Consider the following 16,556-nt stretch of genomic DNA (forward strand, 5'->3'; position numbering starts at 1 on the left):
CTAAAAATGCATTCATTACACGACTAATAAGTTAATGGACAAATAAATATTTTATGATTAAACGAATTTAAATGGATGTTTAATTTACTAAACAAGTATAATAATAGTTGAGTGGAACAATACTTTCTAAACCTAAAAAAATATTTTCTTAAATAATTCTAAATGCTAGAAAGTTTATATGTCATTAAATTATTACATTTTTATCATTACATTACACTTGAATATTGTTATGTGATAAATGATGAATTACTAATTTATTATTATTTAAATTGAGTTAGAATTTATGAATATAACGTATGATAATATTATAAATATATCTACTTTTATCAATAAATATTATGTTGATTTTTTAAAATTACACATTACATTTGAAATTCTAAAAGGACATTCTCATTTCACGGGTGATGTTGGACTTAGTCATGTATATTAATACTTGTTATCCTCTTTCCACTCAAACAAATTTGAATTTTAAAACCAACATTAAATTAATATATTGAAAAAATAACTTTTACTAAATTTCGATACAGTTTTATCTTTAAATAATATTTTAAAAAATAACTAAACTGTTTTATATTAATAAATATGAAACTATTAAAACTGATAGGAATTCTTAAAATTAACACAAACACTTGAAATTTTTTATGTATAAAATTTATTATCATTATAATTACAATTATTTATTTTAATATCATTACAATATCTGCATAAACTACAATTATTCTAATAAAAAGATGAAACGTATTTAGACATGTATAAATTTTTTACACTCATTTAATTTATTTTGTTGGAAGTCCTTCATCGACTAGAGATAAGGTTAATTTATAATATATAAGTGAGGTGAAACCTCACCTTACAAGCCGGTTTTGTGGGGTTGAGTTAGGCTTAAACTCACTTTCTAATATGGTATCAGAGCCATGATTAGAGCCTATCCTAGCGAGTTCTAAATGGGCATTTCTTTTTCCACCTGTTGTCGACTAGAGATAAGGTCAATTTATAATATATAAGTGAGGTACAAACCTCACCTTACAAGCCGGTTTTGTGGGGTTGAATTAGGCTTAAACTCACTTTCGGCTCTGCGCGTACACTAAGCACCTCCAACTGCAGCACAACTCTCAAACGCATTGGTGCCTTAACTGTAGTTATAGGTGCGGTTAAGGCGTCCCTCCCATATCCTCGTTCCCCAACCACAGATCCAACATCCCCAACCCAGATCAAGCAACCCTAACCTTAGATCAAGCATCCCAACCAGCAAGCATACCATAATAACAACAAATAACATAACCAAACAATCATCATGCATTATATAGGAGTAACATAAGGAAATCACACAACAACTAACCTGGATGCCAAAGCTAAACTTGAAGAAAAATAACCACTGTTATGCTACACCTCACCACCACACAGCCACCAAACCAGAAACCAGAGAGGTGGGGAAAAAGGGATTCAAAATAAATGGTGAAAGTGAGAAAGGAGGGGAGGAATGTTGGAAGAGAGGAGAAACAAAGGGGTATAGGGTGAGATATGAAATTCGGCACAAAAGAAGAAGGGAGAAAAAAATGGTGTATGGTTTTCAAACATGAAATGCGACACTGGAGCGGAGAAAGGAGTGTAGGATTTGCTTCTTTTTTATTATTGAATGGATGGGTCAGCTTTTTTAAAAATCAAAATATTCCTAACAAGGTTGGAGTTGGAAATTTCAAAATAATGGGAGGTGAAGGGTGAAGTCAAGGGAGAAGCCCTCCATAATTTTTCATGCAGAAAAAAGAAAACCAAAAAAAAAACCCCCAAAAAAAGAGGCTTGACCACAGCTCCAACTTCGCCCAACAACAACTGCAACTCCTATTTCGGAAAAGCACCAGTGCACCTCCAACTGCGGCGTCCTCAACCGCACGTCCAAGTGCGGTTCTGCGCTATCACTAAGCAGCTCCAACTGCGACGCGACTCTCAAACGCAGTGGTGCCTTAACCGTAGTTACATGTGCAGTTAAGGCGTCCCTCTCGTATCCTCATTCCCCAACCCAAGATCTAACATCCCCAACCCAAATCAAGAAAACCTAACCCCAAATCAAGCAACCTCAACCCCAGATTAAGCATACCAACCAACAAGCATACCATAATAATAAGAGATAACATAACCAAACAATCATCATGCATTACATACGACCAACATAAGGAAACCACACAACAACTAACCTGGACGCCAAAGCTAAGCTTGAAGAAAAACAACCACTAGTATGCTACATCGCACCACCACAACAACACCACACAACCACCAAACCAGAAACCAGAGAGGAGGGAAAAGGAGGTTCAAAATAAATGGTCAAAGTTAGAGAAGAGGAGAGAGGGGAGGACTGTTGGAAGAGAGGAGAAACAAAAGGATATAGAGTGAGATATGAAATTCGGCATAGAAGAAAGGAGGAAAAAGGGATGTAGGGTTTTCAAACGTGAAATGTGACACTAAAGTGGAGAAAAATATGTAGAGTTTGCTTCCTTTTAGGCTTAAATGCTTAATTCGTCCCAAAGTTAGGGGCTGAATTTCTGTTTTGTACCTGATTTTAAAAATGAAGCTATTTTGTCCTCATGTTACAAATGTTGTAAGAGTTCGGTCCCTTCCATTAAATTGATAATAACGGTGTTAATTTCATGCTGATCTGGCGTACTTTTTTTCTTCTCTGCTTTGTTGTCCAGCTTTTTCTATGTACTATTCAGCTTTTTCTCTCTCTCTTCCAATCTCATTTTTTTCTTAATAAACATTTAAGCCTAATTATAATTACAACACTATTCTTACGTTCATTTTCATCCAGATAAGAATAACACAACAAAAAAAGAAAACAAATTTGTCCACAAATTTTGAAAATTCAATAATAAAACCTCCACACATACCTTATTTCTACCCAACAAAAGCTTACACGGTGAAACCATTCTCTGTAACAGTTCTTGCTTCTCTGCAAGATGATCAGAGAACACACAGAGTAACATGTTTCTGATGAGTAATTGACTGACATGAGGACAACAAGCACAACACTCCAACGTAAGTGTAGTTACATTGTAAAACAAGCTTCTTCAAAGGAATCCCTTCCTCCGCAACACAACATAGCAACTCATTAGAGATAGAAGAATACGAAAAATCGAGACAAGTCGAGCCCTTCAAACCCACCAACAGACTGATGAAATCAAAAGTCACAAAGGGTCTGAGAATGTCACCCTTCTTTGTTCCATACCCGAAATTGCTAACGCAGAAAGAATGCAAACACGGTCTTTCACGAATCGCAGAAGCGACGTCGAAGATTACAATTTCCTCAAGAAGCTCGTAGTTCTTGCAGAGACTGAGAATGGAAGTGTCGCTGATGAAGTAATTACCGAAGAGGTTAATGCTACAGAGCTTGGGGTGGACCAAAGAGAAAGCCTTTATGCGGAAATCAGAAACTGGGTCGGTTGAGTTGTCGTTATTTTCGAGGAAACTAAGGTCGAGATGTTCGAGGAAAGGGAAACAATCAACAATTAGAAGAAGATCGGCGTTTCGGAGACAAACCATGTGGGAGCAGGTGAGGGATTTCAAAGTTGGGATCTTTCTAGCAAACGCGTGCAACCCATTTGAGGGGAGGGAGGGGTGGTCGGAGAGGTTATGGGACTGGAGCGGTAAGGCGGCGCATGAGATCTGGAGGAGGAGCGTGTAGAGATGAGAGTGGTGGAGGCGCATGATATGAAGGGAGGTGATGGATGGGAACCTTCGGAAGAGGTTGGGGAGAAAAGGAAGCGTAGGGTTGGATATGGTGAGTGAGGTTCGAAGGAGGTTGGTGATGGAGAGGAATTAGGTTGAGACAAGGGAGAAAGGTTCGAAATGAGGACTGGGTTTGAGGAATTTGAATACCAATTCCCAACATTCACGAGGTAAGTGTAATTCTTCTTCTAACATTGTTTTATGATTCTTTCTTCATACAATTCTTCTGCTTTTATGATTTTTATCACAACGAAGGTTTAGGCAACAACTCAGGTTGCAGAGTCAAACTCAAGTTGTAGAGGCTTAACTCTATTCTACGATGCAGTTGAGTGGTGGAATGAGGAGAGAGAAGAGAAAAGAGAGAAAAGAGAGAAAATGCTAGGTATTACAGAGAAAAAGCTTATGAGAGAGGAAAAAAGTATTCCACGTCAGACGAAGTTAACGCTATTATTGTTAATTCAATGGAAGGGACCAAATTCTTACCAAATTCGTGACATGAGGACAAAATAGCTTCAATTTTAAAACCTGATACAAAATAAAGCTCCTAATTGAAATACAAATTAAGCATTTAAGTTTTTTTTATTATTGAATGAATGTGTGAGTTTTTTTTTTAAATCAAAATATTCCTAATGTTGTGTTCGCTTGAACAGATTACACTATTCAAGCGAATTTGCGAGCGAAGATTAAATTTAAAATCCTGTTCGCTTATGCCAATTTGAGAGAACGGAAAAACGCTGATTTGAGTGGATTTTGGATACATTGCACTGTTTCGACCATCTCTCCAAAATGCAAAGATTTGCACTGATTTATACTTAAAAGACCTAAATGCCCTGTGCCAATCTTCAAAATTCCAACCCCTTATAATAATAAAAAACCCTAATATTAAAGTAAATATTAAAAAACGAAAATGCATTGTATCAGCTGAAATAAAAAAAAAACACAATGCATGCACTGTTGTTTCACGAGAACTTTCACTATAGCACTGTTCGTTTCCCATTGCCCATGTGATTTTCCAGTATGCAATGTCTTGGGCATGGTTATTCGGCCTTTGCAACTCTCTTTTCAGTCCATAGTTGGTGCGTAGTTGGGGAGATTCGCTGAGAGATTCGCTGGTTGACACAACCATTCACTACAAAGGAGAGAACCCTTATTTGAATTTGAAAAACAAGGTCTGATCATGAAGACCATTAATAAAAGAGTATGTTAACGTATAAGTTTGGTGTGTGTATTAAAACTGATGGTTGTGTGTTTAGATAGAGTGTAAGAACTTGGAGAGTGTGTGGTGCTTTGCGCGAAGAGTTCTGTGTGTGTGGTGAAGAGCAGCACAGAGTGAGAGCTTTGGAGAGGTAATGTTTCTATCTTGTGGTCTTTGCAGGTGGAAGACGTGTGGTTGTAGAGACTGGATGACGAAGAAGAAGCTTGATGACGAGGAAGAAGAAGAAGACCAAACCTGATGCATAAATGGCGGGGGAAGAAATTTCCCGTGAAAGAATATTCGGATACAGTGTTAATGTATCCGGATCCAGGTTTTGAACATGAATGGAAAGGGAGGTTATCCGGATACAACTTCTCATATCCGGATCCAAGGTTTTTAACGTTGTGTTAAGGGAGGTTATCCGGATACAAGTTCGTGTATCTGGTTCCTCCTTTCGTTTTTGGATGGCAGTGAGGGGTTGTTTCCGGTTGCAGTCACCGGTTGACGATGCTTTCGTTCATTGCTCCGTCGCAACAGTGTCGTTAGGAGAAGTGTGTTATCATCTTCGAATCCATGCAGCCTCCATTCGATGTTGTTGTTGTGAACATGGTTGATGTTGCACGTGGTGGGCGTCGACATCGTTGAGGACATGAGGAGGTCAGAGCACTCCTTGCAGGAGGTTGACATGACGATATCCATGGACCACACTGACGAAGAAGAAGAATGACCACAATGGAGCAACCAGCAGGAGTTGTTGCAGCACCCTAACCTTTTTTTTTGTGTGTTGCAGGTGAAGGAGTTGTACGTGAGGTCCGTTTTGCAGGTGAAGGTTTGTCCAGTTCGTGGCGTTCGACTGGTGAAGGTGCTGTGAAGGACTTTGGTGAAGCACCCTCGAGCTAGGTAAGAAACATGTAAAAAAGTTGTTAAAAATGACGGTTTCCAGTTGTTTTGGGTTGATTCTCTTGTTCACTTTGTTTGAATGGTTTGCTCATAGGGCAGGGGAGATGTCATCACGGTCCTAACCTCATTGCTTTCATTGTTCCTAAGAAAAGAGCATCACAAGGTGGTGGACCATATTTCTGTGTTCTGTAGGCTAGGGAAGGTGGTGGACATTCATAAAGATCATTACTCTGTTTAATTGGTATTATGTCTAACCTTTTTTTGTTGATAGTCAAAGAAGTCGTTGTCTGGTTGGCAGTGTAAGAAACTCTTGTTAACATGTTCTCATTCCATTTCCAGTTTTTGAAAACAAGATATGGTGGGGGGTTGGTTGTGAATTTGGTGGATAGAGTTGCATCGTTGAATTAAGTGGCAAGCTGATCCATTTTTATGTAAGTTGGAAACATTATTTATGGTTAGTGTGCATTGTTGAATCATTTTATTTGATAATAATTAGAAATATGTTCAGACGTATGGTTTAGGCTTGAAGGAAAATTGAGATTTGAATATATCTTCTTCAGAAAAGGAGAAGAATCTCTTACTGACCTCATTGCCATTACATTATAATTTGGTGTAAGCATTGATGCAAATGAAGATGTCCTTCACCATCTAAACCACTTTATCCTGCAATTGCCTTGTCCACAAAAATATTGTAATTATCAAGATTTGGAGCAAACTGCCTCCAATCTATATTGTTTGTGTGGTTCAAATTGAAGCCAAAAAAGCCATAGTAATTGAGAAAGAAGTCCCTCGAACCAAAATTCTCAAATTTACCTCTGGAGGTAGGTATTGTACAAAATTTTGAATATTTTTTTTTTAACCGTTATATCATATAACATATTTATATCTTTTTTTTACAGGTTAGTTTTGGATTTGTGAATCAATTTATTTGAATATTAGCAATTGAAATACAATATCTTATTGGGATCTTACTGTCACTGCGTACTGAGTATTGGTCGAATTTTTGCTTGGAATCTTGTTTGAAAGCCCATTGAGTATTGCTCGAAATCTTGCTTGCTTGAAAGGATCATCGTTGTCTTCAAGAGGTATGTATGATATTGCTATATTTAATTAATACGAATGAATGTGTGGTTTTTGTATTGAATATATTTAATGTATTTTGTATAATTATTAGATGAATGCATGAATTATTTTAATTAGGATATGATTATATGAATATTTGAATTTATTGATACTGTTCATTTGAGTTGTGTTTATTAAGTTGTTAAATTATATATATTTGGTTAAGTAAATATAGATGGAAGAAGAATTAGATTTATGAATATATAATGTATTATGTTTTTTTTCTTTTTTATAAGTGATTATATGAATATATAATGTATTATGTTTATTTAATGTATAATATTTATTTAATGTATAATATTTATTTAATGTATTAATGTATAATAATTATTTATTATATGAAGATATCATGTATGATCGTATGAATGAGGTTTGTTTAATGAATATATGAATGTATGATGTTATTTATAGTATGTATATTTGGTTAAGTAATTATAGATGAAAGAAGAATTAGATTTTTCGTATTTGGAGCATGAAGATATAGATGATGATGTGGTTGGCGTAGACTTCAATATTATCTCAGTTATTCGAAGACACTTAGAAATAACCACTGCAATGGCTGCGGTAACAATGTTATGCATTGTTGCACACGCGTTGAGTATCTTGGAAATGAACTGGAGTGATTCCAGTAGTGTAAGCATTTCCCTACCAGAAAGAGATCGTCATAGGGAGAAATTAATGTCATATCTTGTGCACACTAATCGGTGTCGAGACATTATTAGGATGAGTCCAGAGGCATTTATTAATCTTTGTGAAAGAGTAAGATCAACTGGGTTAGTTAAGGACGCCATTCGGTCGACAGTGGAGCAACAAGTGGCTCAATTTTTTCATATAATTGGCCATAATGTTAAGAATCGAAGTGTCGCATTTTTCTTTCATCGCTCGGGTTCGACGGTTAGCAGACACTTTCATAATGTGTTGGATGCAGTTATAAATTTGGAATCTGAATTTTTGATTCAACCCTCAGGAAATGAGGTTCAACCATATCTCTTAAACAACAATCGATTTTACCCGTACTTTAAGGTATTGATTTAAAAACTACCGTACATGTTCTTTGATGAAAGGATGATAACAAATTTAGACTTTTATCATGTTTGTATGTTTAGGATTGTTTAGGGGCCATAGATGGTACTCATGTTCGTGTAAATGTGCCAAGATCTGATGCTCCGAGATTTCGAGGAAGAAAAGATTGGCCAACTCAAAATGTGTTCGCCGCCTGTGATTTTGACATGAAATTCACATACGTTCTGCTGGGTGGGAAGGGACTGCATCAGATTCAAGAATTTTAAAAAATGCTTTTGATCGAGATGATCCGTTGGTTATCCCCCAAGGCTAGTGTCTAAATTGTTCTGTTGTTGACTAAATACCTTTATATGTTAGTAGTGAATAAATAGCCTTACATGTGCAAAATTGTAGGAAAATACTACCTGGGTGATGCTGGATTTATGTTGAAAAGCACAGTTTTGACTCCATATAGAGGCGTCAGATATCACCTTAAGGANTATACACGCAGAGGACCACAAAATGCGCGCGAGTTGTTTAATCATCGACATTCATCGTTGAGAAATGTCATTGAAAAAATTTTTGGTGTGTTGAAAAAACGATTCCCTATCATTGGAAGTGGCACTGAACCACACTATGAATTGGAGACGATGACAAAGATTATCTTAGCATGTTGTATCTTGCACAACTTCCTTCGTACCGTGGATAATGATGACTCATTACTTGATGAATTTGATAATGAGTTGAATGAAAGAGAAGAGCATAATGTTTCATCGTCTCAACTTAGGGAAGAAGATCATAGGATGGGTAGTAATATTAGGGATGCCATAGCAGATCAAATGTGGCGAGATTATCAGAACTCTTAGTTACTGTATTTGATTATGTTGTATGACTAATTGATGTTATCAGTATTACAAGAACATTATTGAGTGGATGTTTAATCTTAACTTCTTACTATTTTATTTATCAAGTAGGTATATAATGAACCGAGGTAAGGCAACCACCATTGAGTCCTCTGCTCCTACGAGAGAGTTCACGAAGTGGATTGAGGACATGGACGCACGTCTGTTACACTCTATGATTGAGGAATCAAGAATCGGTAATAGGGTTGACGGGAGTTGGACATCCCAAGCGTATACTAACATTGTTGATCATCTACATGTCTCTGGGTATGTCGCCATTACAAAAAATAATGTTAAAAACCGTCAGAAAGTCTTGAAAGATAAATAGCGTGAGGTTCATGACCTCTTTTCTGGATTAAGCGCTTTTGCTTGGAACCCCATTACTATGCGATTTGATGCGGAGGACGAAGTCTGGATGAACCTCATTCAGGTATATTAAAATAAATACAAAGAATTTGGCAATATTTTATATCACATAATATGAACAAATATATTTGTAATGTTTTTTGTGTAGTCGAGGCCAACTGCCGCAAAGTGGAGAGTGAACAATATCCGCCATTACGATTTAATGGTGGAGTTATGGGCTGTGGATCGAGCTACAGGGAGCGGTGTTCGGACCGCTCGTCAGATACGTCGAGGGCGGGATGCGCCTCGTGTTAATGTTGATCTCAATCAGAATATTGAGTACACTCCTGAGCAGCCTGACTGGATGGGGTATAGAGGCCCAACTCTGCCATCACCTCCTCCCTCAGTTGATGAATATAGTCCAGGTGGGACTCAATCTGTGCCTTCAGTCCCATCTGGTGGGACTTCATCCTCAAGAGGTTCGAAAAGGAAGGCACCTACGATGGATGTTGTTGAATCCCAATTTGAGAAGTTCACTACCAGCCTGGACGGTTTCACCAATGTCCTTAGTTCATCAAATGTTCATTTTGGTGTTATTTCTAATGCAGCCGTTGAACAGGTCACAACCATGAAAGAAAGGAATGAAATACTACGTCGCTCCACAAACTACACATATACAGAATCTGACATTTATAATATGCTGACTGGTGTGAACATATATGATGAATCCCAATTGGACCAATGCTATGACTTCTTATGTGAAAAGCCCAAATGTGTTAAGAAGTTGATGGGACTTCCACCACACAAACGGTGGAATAAATTATGTCAAATGTTCTGCAGCGGTGATTCTTAGGTTGTCTTATCTAACTACTTCTATTACATCTTTATTATGCCATGTACTATTTGGATGTAAATATGACTTTTACTATTTGGATGTATGACTATTGGACATTATTGTTATGGTAATTATGTAATGGTTTGACTTTGGTTGTAAGTATTTTTAATATTCAATACTTTGTTATCACTAACGTTGTTATTGTACACAATATTGTTTTGTGGAAGAAATTCTTAAATGGCCTCTTCATCAACCAAAGGCCTAGAAAAAGTCGCAAGGGAAAAGAAACTCAAAATGAGGCAGAAGATGCAGCTAATATCAAACCATTTGTTGAAGAACAATTAGATCAGCGTCGTTTTTTCATTCACAGCCATCAAATGGAAAACTATGCAGCTGATTTCTACACTAGGAATATTGTTCTTCCAAAGATAATGAATTTCGAATCATTTGCCGGTTCAGGATTACTTTTCCAACATAATCTTCTATTTCAAGGGGTGGTGGAATTTCTTACATTGCAGGGACCCTTTTATCCAGACTTAATCAAAGTTTTTTACTCAAATCTGAAGATTTCTGGAAATGAATATTTGATCAATGAGGTGAACAAAAGAAGAATTAGATTGAAACCTGCTGATTGGTTGAATGTTGCTAATATGAAATATGAGGTTCAAAAGTTGTCTTTTTCAAATATCCCAGATGACTTTCACTATGATCGGGAGATGGCATTAACGACTATGGTTAGACCAGAAATGCAGGGTCAACGTGTTAAAACAGTTGTGTGTTTGAATATTAATGATAGACTTCTGCATTATGTTATTGTGCACATGCTTACTCCACGACCTGCAAATTTTGCAAAGTTATTGCAAGAGGATATCTTCATGATATGGCTGATTAAAAATAATGTAGCTCTCAATTGGCCTCATCACATCATGCAACATATGCTAAAATGAAAGGCCAGTGACACACCCCTACCATATGATGTCCTCATCACACAAATAATGCAATATTGTGGAGTACATGTCGATGTTGATGCCACCAGTCATATTGGGCCAAGACATCATTTCTCAATTAATTCTTTGAAGAGATTGAACATTGTTAATGTGAATGGTGTTTGGCAACACGATGATGAAGAAGAAGACCAACCACAACATCATCACAACCCTGTGCAGCCTCCTCCAGAATTTTCAAATCCTAATATGATGACTCAAATATGGGAGAGGGTACAAGACTTGCAACACAGAATGCAGGGTATGGAACAAATGCAAGTGCGGGTTGGCAAACCTATCCCTTGACATGAATCGCCAATTTGCTCACCTTAATCACAATGTTAATTTAATTCTTCACAATTTAGATGATTAAGTCCATTACTATACTCAGAATGCATTACATGACTTAAGTGTGTTAATTTCACTTATTTGTTTGAAGACTTCTACATTACTTATTTTTTAATGTTATTATCTTTGACATGAATTTTCATACTTTTATTTATTGCTCAATGAAATTAACTGCAAAACAGATGGATTCTCGAATCATAGATGAAGTGCAAGAATTAATTAATGAAGGAAGAAGACTATCTTCTGCAATTGAACGACTAACAGAGGTCATGGAGCGTCAAAATTATCTATTAAATGCTACTATTGAACGACCTAATCCAACAACAGAAGAAATTCAAAACTTATTACAGACTATGAACATTGAAGATCAAAATTTATTCAAACAATGCTTCGACTTTTTATCTTCGCATCCATCCCATACAAGACGTCTAATAGGGATGTCGCAACAATATCGTTTCAATGCATTGCAACGCTACCTCAATGAAGTAAGGTCATCATGAACTATTAATAATATAATTGTATGTTATTATGTTCGGACATCTTTTTAGATCATGTAATATAATAACTCCTTTTAATTATATGTTTGTTTAAAATTAATGAATTTCACTTTCGTAGACAAATAAATTGATAATATTTGGTAACAAATTATATTACAAACAAATACTACATTTTAAAAAATATTTATTTTACTTTATTATAATTTTTTTAATATTTTAAAAATTAATTTTACTTATTATTAATTAATTTCCTTTCTTTATTAACATTTATACATTTAAATATAACATTAAAAAATAACATTTTATGTTACTAAAATAACTAGGGACATTTTGGTAATCTTTCATTTCTACCAATTAAACAAATTTTTTAAATCTATCACATCAATCAAATCCTACACTAATTCTCACAAACTTTACTCTCAAATCCACTCTCAATTATCCACAAATCTATTCAAAAAAACAACAAAATTACCCTCAAATCCACTCAAATCATCTCCCCCAAATCATCTTTCTCAAATTCATTAATAAGAGTTGAAAATATCAAAGTAATGATATATCCGATCTGAAGTTTGTGAGATGCACGGCCCAAAGAAATTAAGAGCGCTGTTACTGACGATTACAGTTATCCATTTGATTTGACTATTTACTGTACATAAATTTATTCAATCTTAGAAAAAGTTTGTCCATTTTAATTGTCTTTGTTGGAATATTTAATTGGGGTGGAAGAAAAATGACAAGAAAACCTCTGACTTTCTCTTCACCCTTCCGATGAAATTACCTAACCTCGAAATTAGTTCTTACTTCACATGAAATTTAGCAGCAAAACCACTGCATATTCAACAAGTGTCATTGCTGCCTCCTCAATCATGCTCTTTCAATATTCTTTCTTCTAGGGAAACAAAAACTACAGTGGAAAACCTTCCATTACTCTGATGTGATCAATGGTTTTATTTCTGCAATGGGGCTAACAAATATTAATGCAAACCAAACAACAAGATAAAAATTATCTTTTATGGACAATCAATTACATATAATTGCATACAATTTTATTTTCTAATTTTTGAAAAATTCACCAGCACTGAAATATTTTATTACCCTTTTCAGGTAATAACTTGATAAATTTTGTAAATTCATATTTTTCTTAATTTAATGTAACATTATTCCTTTTTTTTTTTTCTATTTAGTGTAGTTGTTAAGATTTGTTCAGGAATCTGAAACCATGAGATAAGGAGTTTTCCTAATTTCTTTTATTCATTTTTTGCGGCAGGTTTTGTTGGCATAACTTGAGTCATAAAGTAAAAACATTACGTAAAATTTTTTTATTGCACACCTAAGTTAAAATTATTGGAATTGAATTCCTATAGTTAAAATATTTTCTTATTTATGATTAATTAAAAGCTGTGTCTTTGATTTCTTTATCTTGGATACTAGTATTTGTTTTGAAGTGGCAAGAAAGGAAAAGAAGGCCAGACATTTGATCAATGAATTTACCAAATTCTATGAAACCATGTGAAATGATAGTAATTATAGGGTTTCAGTGAAAATTAGAGTAATTCCCTGTGAACAGGCTCAGCCATTGTTAATACACCCACACACATGATCTAGAACTTTCTTCATGCTTCCACGTGTGATGATTCCAACACAACCCAATGAAAGGTAAAATCCAAACATGGCATAGCATATTTCATTAAACCAGCTTTGTAACATAGTTACACATAGCCCAAACACATGACTGCAACGAATTGTGACACTGCCACGTACCCTGTTTTGCATGGTTACACCAAATGTTATGCAGCCACGCCCATTCTCATCACCTATCCCTGTCATCTTCATTCTCTCTCTCTTTCTCTCATGAACACCTCAACCACCCTATATAACTCACCCTTATTCTTCTCTAACAATATCCATTCTCCACAAGCTCTCTTTTGTATTATTATTCATTTACTACAGTGTAAAATATGAGCACCATTTGTGCAGAGCACAAGTTCCAACTTCAACCCTCTCACCAGCTTCTCTCCCTCAAAAAATCCCTCAGAGACCTTGACATCCCGCCAAGGAAGCTTCTCACACGCCGCTCCGCAGCGGACATGTTTTCCGACGACATCCTCCTGCAAAAGTACCTCCACCACACCAAATCCATGGACTCCGACGACTCTGATGACGTCGGAGACCCTTATTCCTCCGACGAATTCCGCATGTTCGAGTTCAAGGTTCGTCGCTGCACTCGTAGCCGGAGCCATGACTGGACAGACTGCCCTTTTGCACACCCCGGCGAGAAGGCTCGCCGCCGCGACCCTCGCCGGTTTCATTACTCCGGGACGGTGTGTCCGGAGTATCGGCGCGGGCAGTGCAGCAGCGGCGATGCATGTGAGTTCTCTCATGGTGTGTTCGAGTGCTGGTTGCACCCTTCAAGGTATAGAACCGAGGCTTGCAAGGATGGGAAGAATTGCAAGCGAAAAGTTTGCTTTTTCGCTCACACCCCTCGCCAACTGAGGGTTTTGCCTCCCCAAGACAGCAACAAGAAGAAAAAGTGCAGCAATATGATGAGTCCTCATAATAATCATAATAATAACAACAATAACAGTAACCATTGTTGTTTGTTTTGTCATTGTTCATCTACCTGTTCACCAACTTCTACCTTGTTTGGCATGTCTCATTTTTCTCCTCCTTTATCACCCTCTTCCTCTTCCTCTGAGCCTGGCCACCGTCATGGTGTGGTGAGCTACAAGGATGTGTTGTCTGAGCTTATGTGCTCCATGGAGGCTTTGAATTTTGGTGAGGCTTCATCTGTGTCTGCTTCCAAGCCTCACACTCTGTCTTGGCTTGATGTCTCTGAGGATCATAAACAGTTCAATGTTCATTCACCAACCATGGCTACTTGTCAAAGCTTTTCCATGAATAGAAATGGAAGATTTTTTAGGGAAGAAAGTGGTGGGGTTGTTGATGATGTCATTGCCCCAGATCTCGCGTGGGTTAATGACTTGCTGATGTAGGTTATTATTAATACGTCTTGAAGATGATGACAAAAGGTGCATGGTGGGATTTGTGACGAGGATTTACCAAGTGTAAATACATGTCAGAGCAAGCAACATATCCTTGGCTTCTATTGTTGTTATTATTAATTATTGTTTCGAGTACTTTCATTGCTTTCTGAATTTTGTTTAAGGTTGTCAAAATTAGTTCTGTAATTTTTCTGTCCATTGTAACTTGATTTCATCTTTTGTTCTGTTTTTGGATTTTTCGTTGGCTTAATTATCTTAGCACCACTGTGATAATTACGTGCCATGAATAATGATTTATAATTTTTTTGTCTGTTGTGTTGTGGTGCCAAAGCAAATTCATCGTATGCTTACACATGTCGAGCATGCAATGTTTACCGTGACAAAATTTAAGATATTCTGGAAAATTTATTGCATGCGGTGCTGTATTTATCTGCTTCGATTCTGAGGTTAATAGAAAATTACTCACACAGATAAAGATTTTCTCGTGAATCACGAGGAGGCACCCGAAGGAAATAAAAATAATATTCATAAAAGGACTTTTTTTCTCTCTCCTTTTATATTTATTTTTATATATTTTTCAATTTGTAGCATTCTTCTTCTTTATCCTTTATCCTTTATCCTTTATACTTACATTGTTTATTTTACATGTCTTTTTCTCTTTAGGTTTAATTTTTATTTTATTTTATTTTGCCTAGACTTCTGTAGTGTATGTTTGTGGAGGTTCTCTTGCAATTATTTTACAAGGTTCAATGAGAATTTAATCACAATCAACTCGTTTGTTCTGTATAGAGTTTTTGGTATAATGGGTAGTGAGGAATAATTTCTCACAACATTCAATATTCTGAGCAATAGTTTGTTTATGTAAACAGTGCATAGTTGTCTTGTTCGTAAAGAGCACGTAATAAAATTGTATATGACGATGAAAACAATAGAGTTATTCTAATGGAATACGTAAGTATTTTTGTTGCAAAATTCCTCCCTGTAGAGACATTATCAATAGAGTTATTTTGCTTAGTTTCTTTCAATGTTGTGCGTTCTGAGTTGTTGTGATAATGTGAGGAGGGAACTTTGCGTGAGACATTATCATAGGTTTCCATAATGCTTCTATTTCTTCTATTTTAGGTTACACTGTCTAATTAATTGGATTTTACTCATTGTTCAAATCCAGCATTATCTTTTTCTTATGCATCATCCAAAGGAGTCTTTTTTGTTAATAGTAACTCATAAGTCATTTTCAATACCATCAAGTTTATACCATTTTTACATGATTGAAACACGAGGAAACTACACAACCCATCACACTTAACTATACACTTTCACTTTTTCCAAATTTTAAGAAAGTGTAAGAAAACGAGTAGATACATTGTACTAGTTTTTAAAGAAGGTTTTTTTTTTTTTTCTTTTTTTTTCATAACTCTTTGCAACTAAAGATTATTGCTTGCTTCCTAAGTTTTATGTAACAAGAAAAAATTTACCTTTGGTTTTCCCTTTTGTGAGGTGATCATGCTTTGACCAATAATAAATTCAATTCATCTACCATTCGTTTTAAAGTTGTATTGAAAGAAAAATGTTGGTGAATTTACATTAACCAAATTGAAGTACAAAAAAAGAAATGATCTTCGTTCATCTAAACCTAAATTCTAATAATAAGTTTTAGCCACTAATGAGGGTTTGATTTCAAAAGCTGTTAAATTGTGATAAGATT

General features: G+C 35.9%; 2 protein-coding genes across 2 annotated transcripts; one reads left to right on the forward strand and one right to left on the reverse strand.

Moving 5' to 3' along the window:
• Window positions 1–2,955: 2,955 nt before the first annotated feature.
• LOC106780378 lies at window positions 2,956–3,699 on the reverse strand. Its single transcript, XM_014668666.1, has one exon. The coding sequence runs from the start codon at window positions 3,697–3,699 to the stop codon at window positions 2,956–2,958; it is 744 nt and encodes a 247-aa protein (XP_014524152.1).
• A 10,035-nt stretch (window positions 3,700–13,734) lies between these two features.
• LOC106755939 (zinc finger CCCH domain-containing protein 2) lies at window positions 13,735–15,255 on the forward strand. The gene has a single exon (XM_014638173.2). The coding sequence runs from the start codon at window positions 13,808–13,810 to the stop codon at window positions 14,840–14,842; it is 1,035 nt and encodes a 344-aa protein (XP_014493659.1). The 5' UTR covers window positions 13,735–13,807; the 3' UTR covers window positions 14,843–15,255.
• Window positions 15,256–16,556: the final 1,301 nt, after the last annotated feature.

The sequence above is a fragment of the Vigna radiata genome, chromosome 2 (assembly GCF_000741045.1).
Source record: "Vigna radiata var. radiata cultivar VC1973A chromosome 2, Vradiata_ver6, whole genome shotgun sequence".
NCBI classification, from domain to species: Eukaryota; Viridiplantae; Streptophyta; class Magnoliopsida; order Fabales; family Fabaceae; genus Vigna; species Vigna radiata.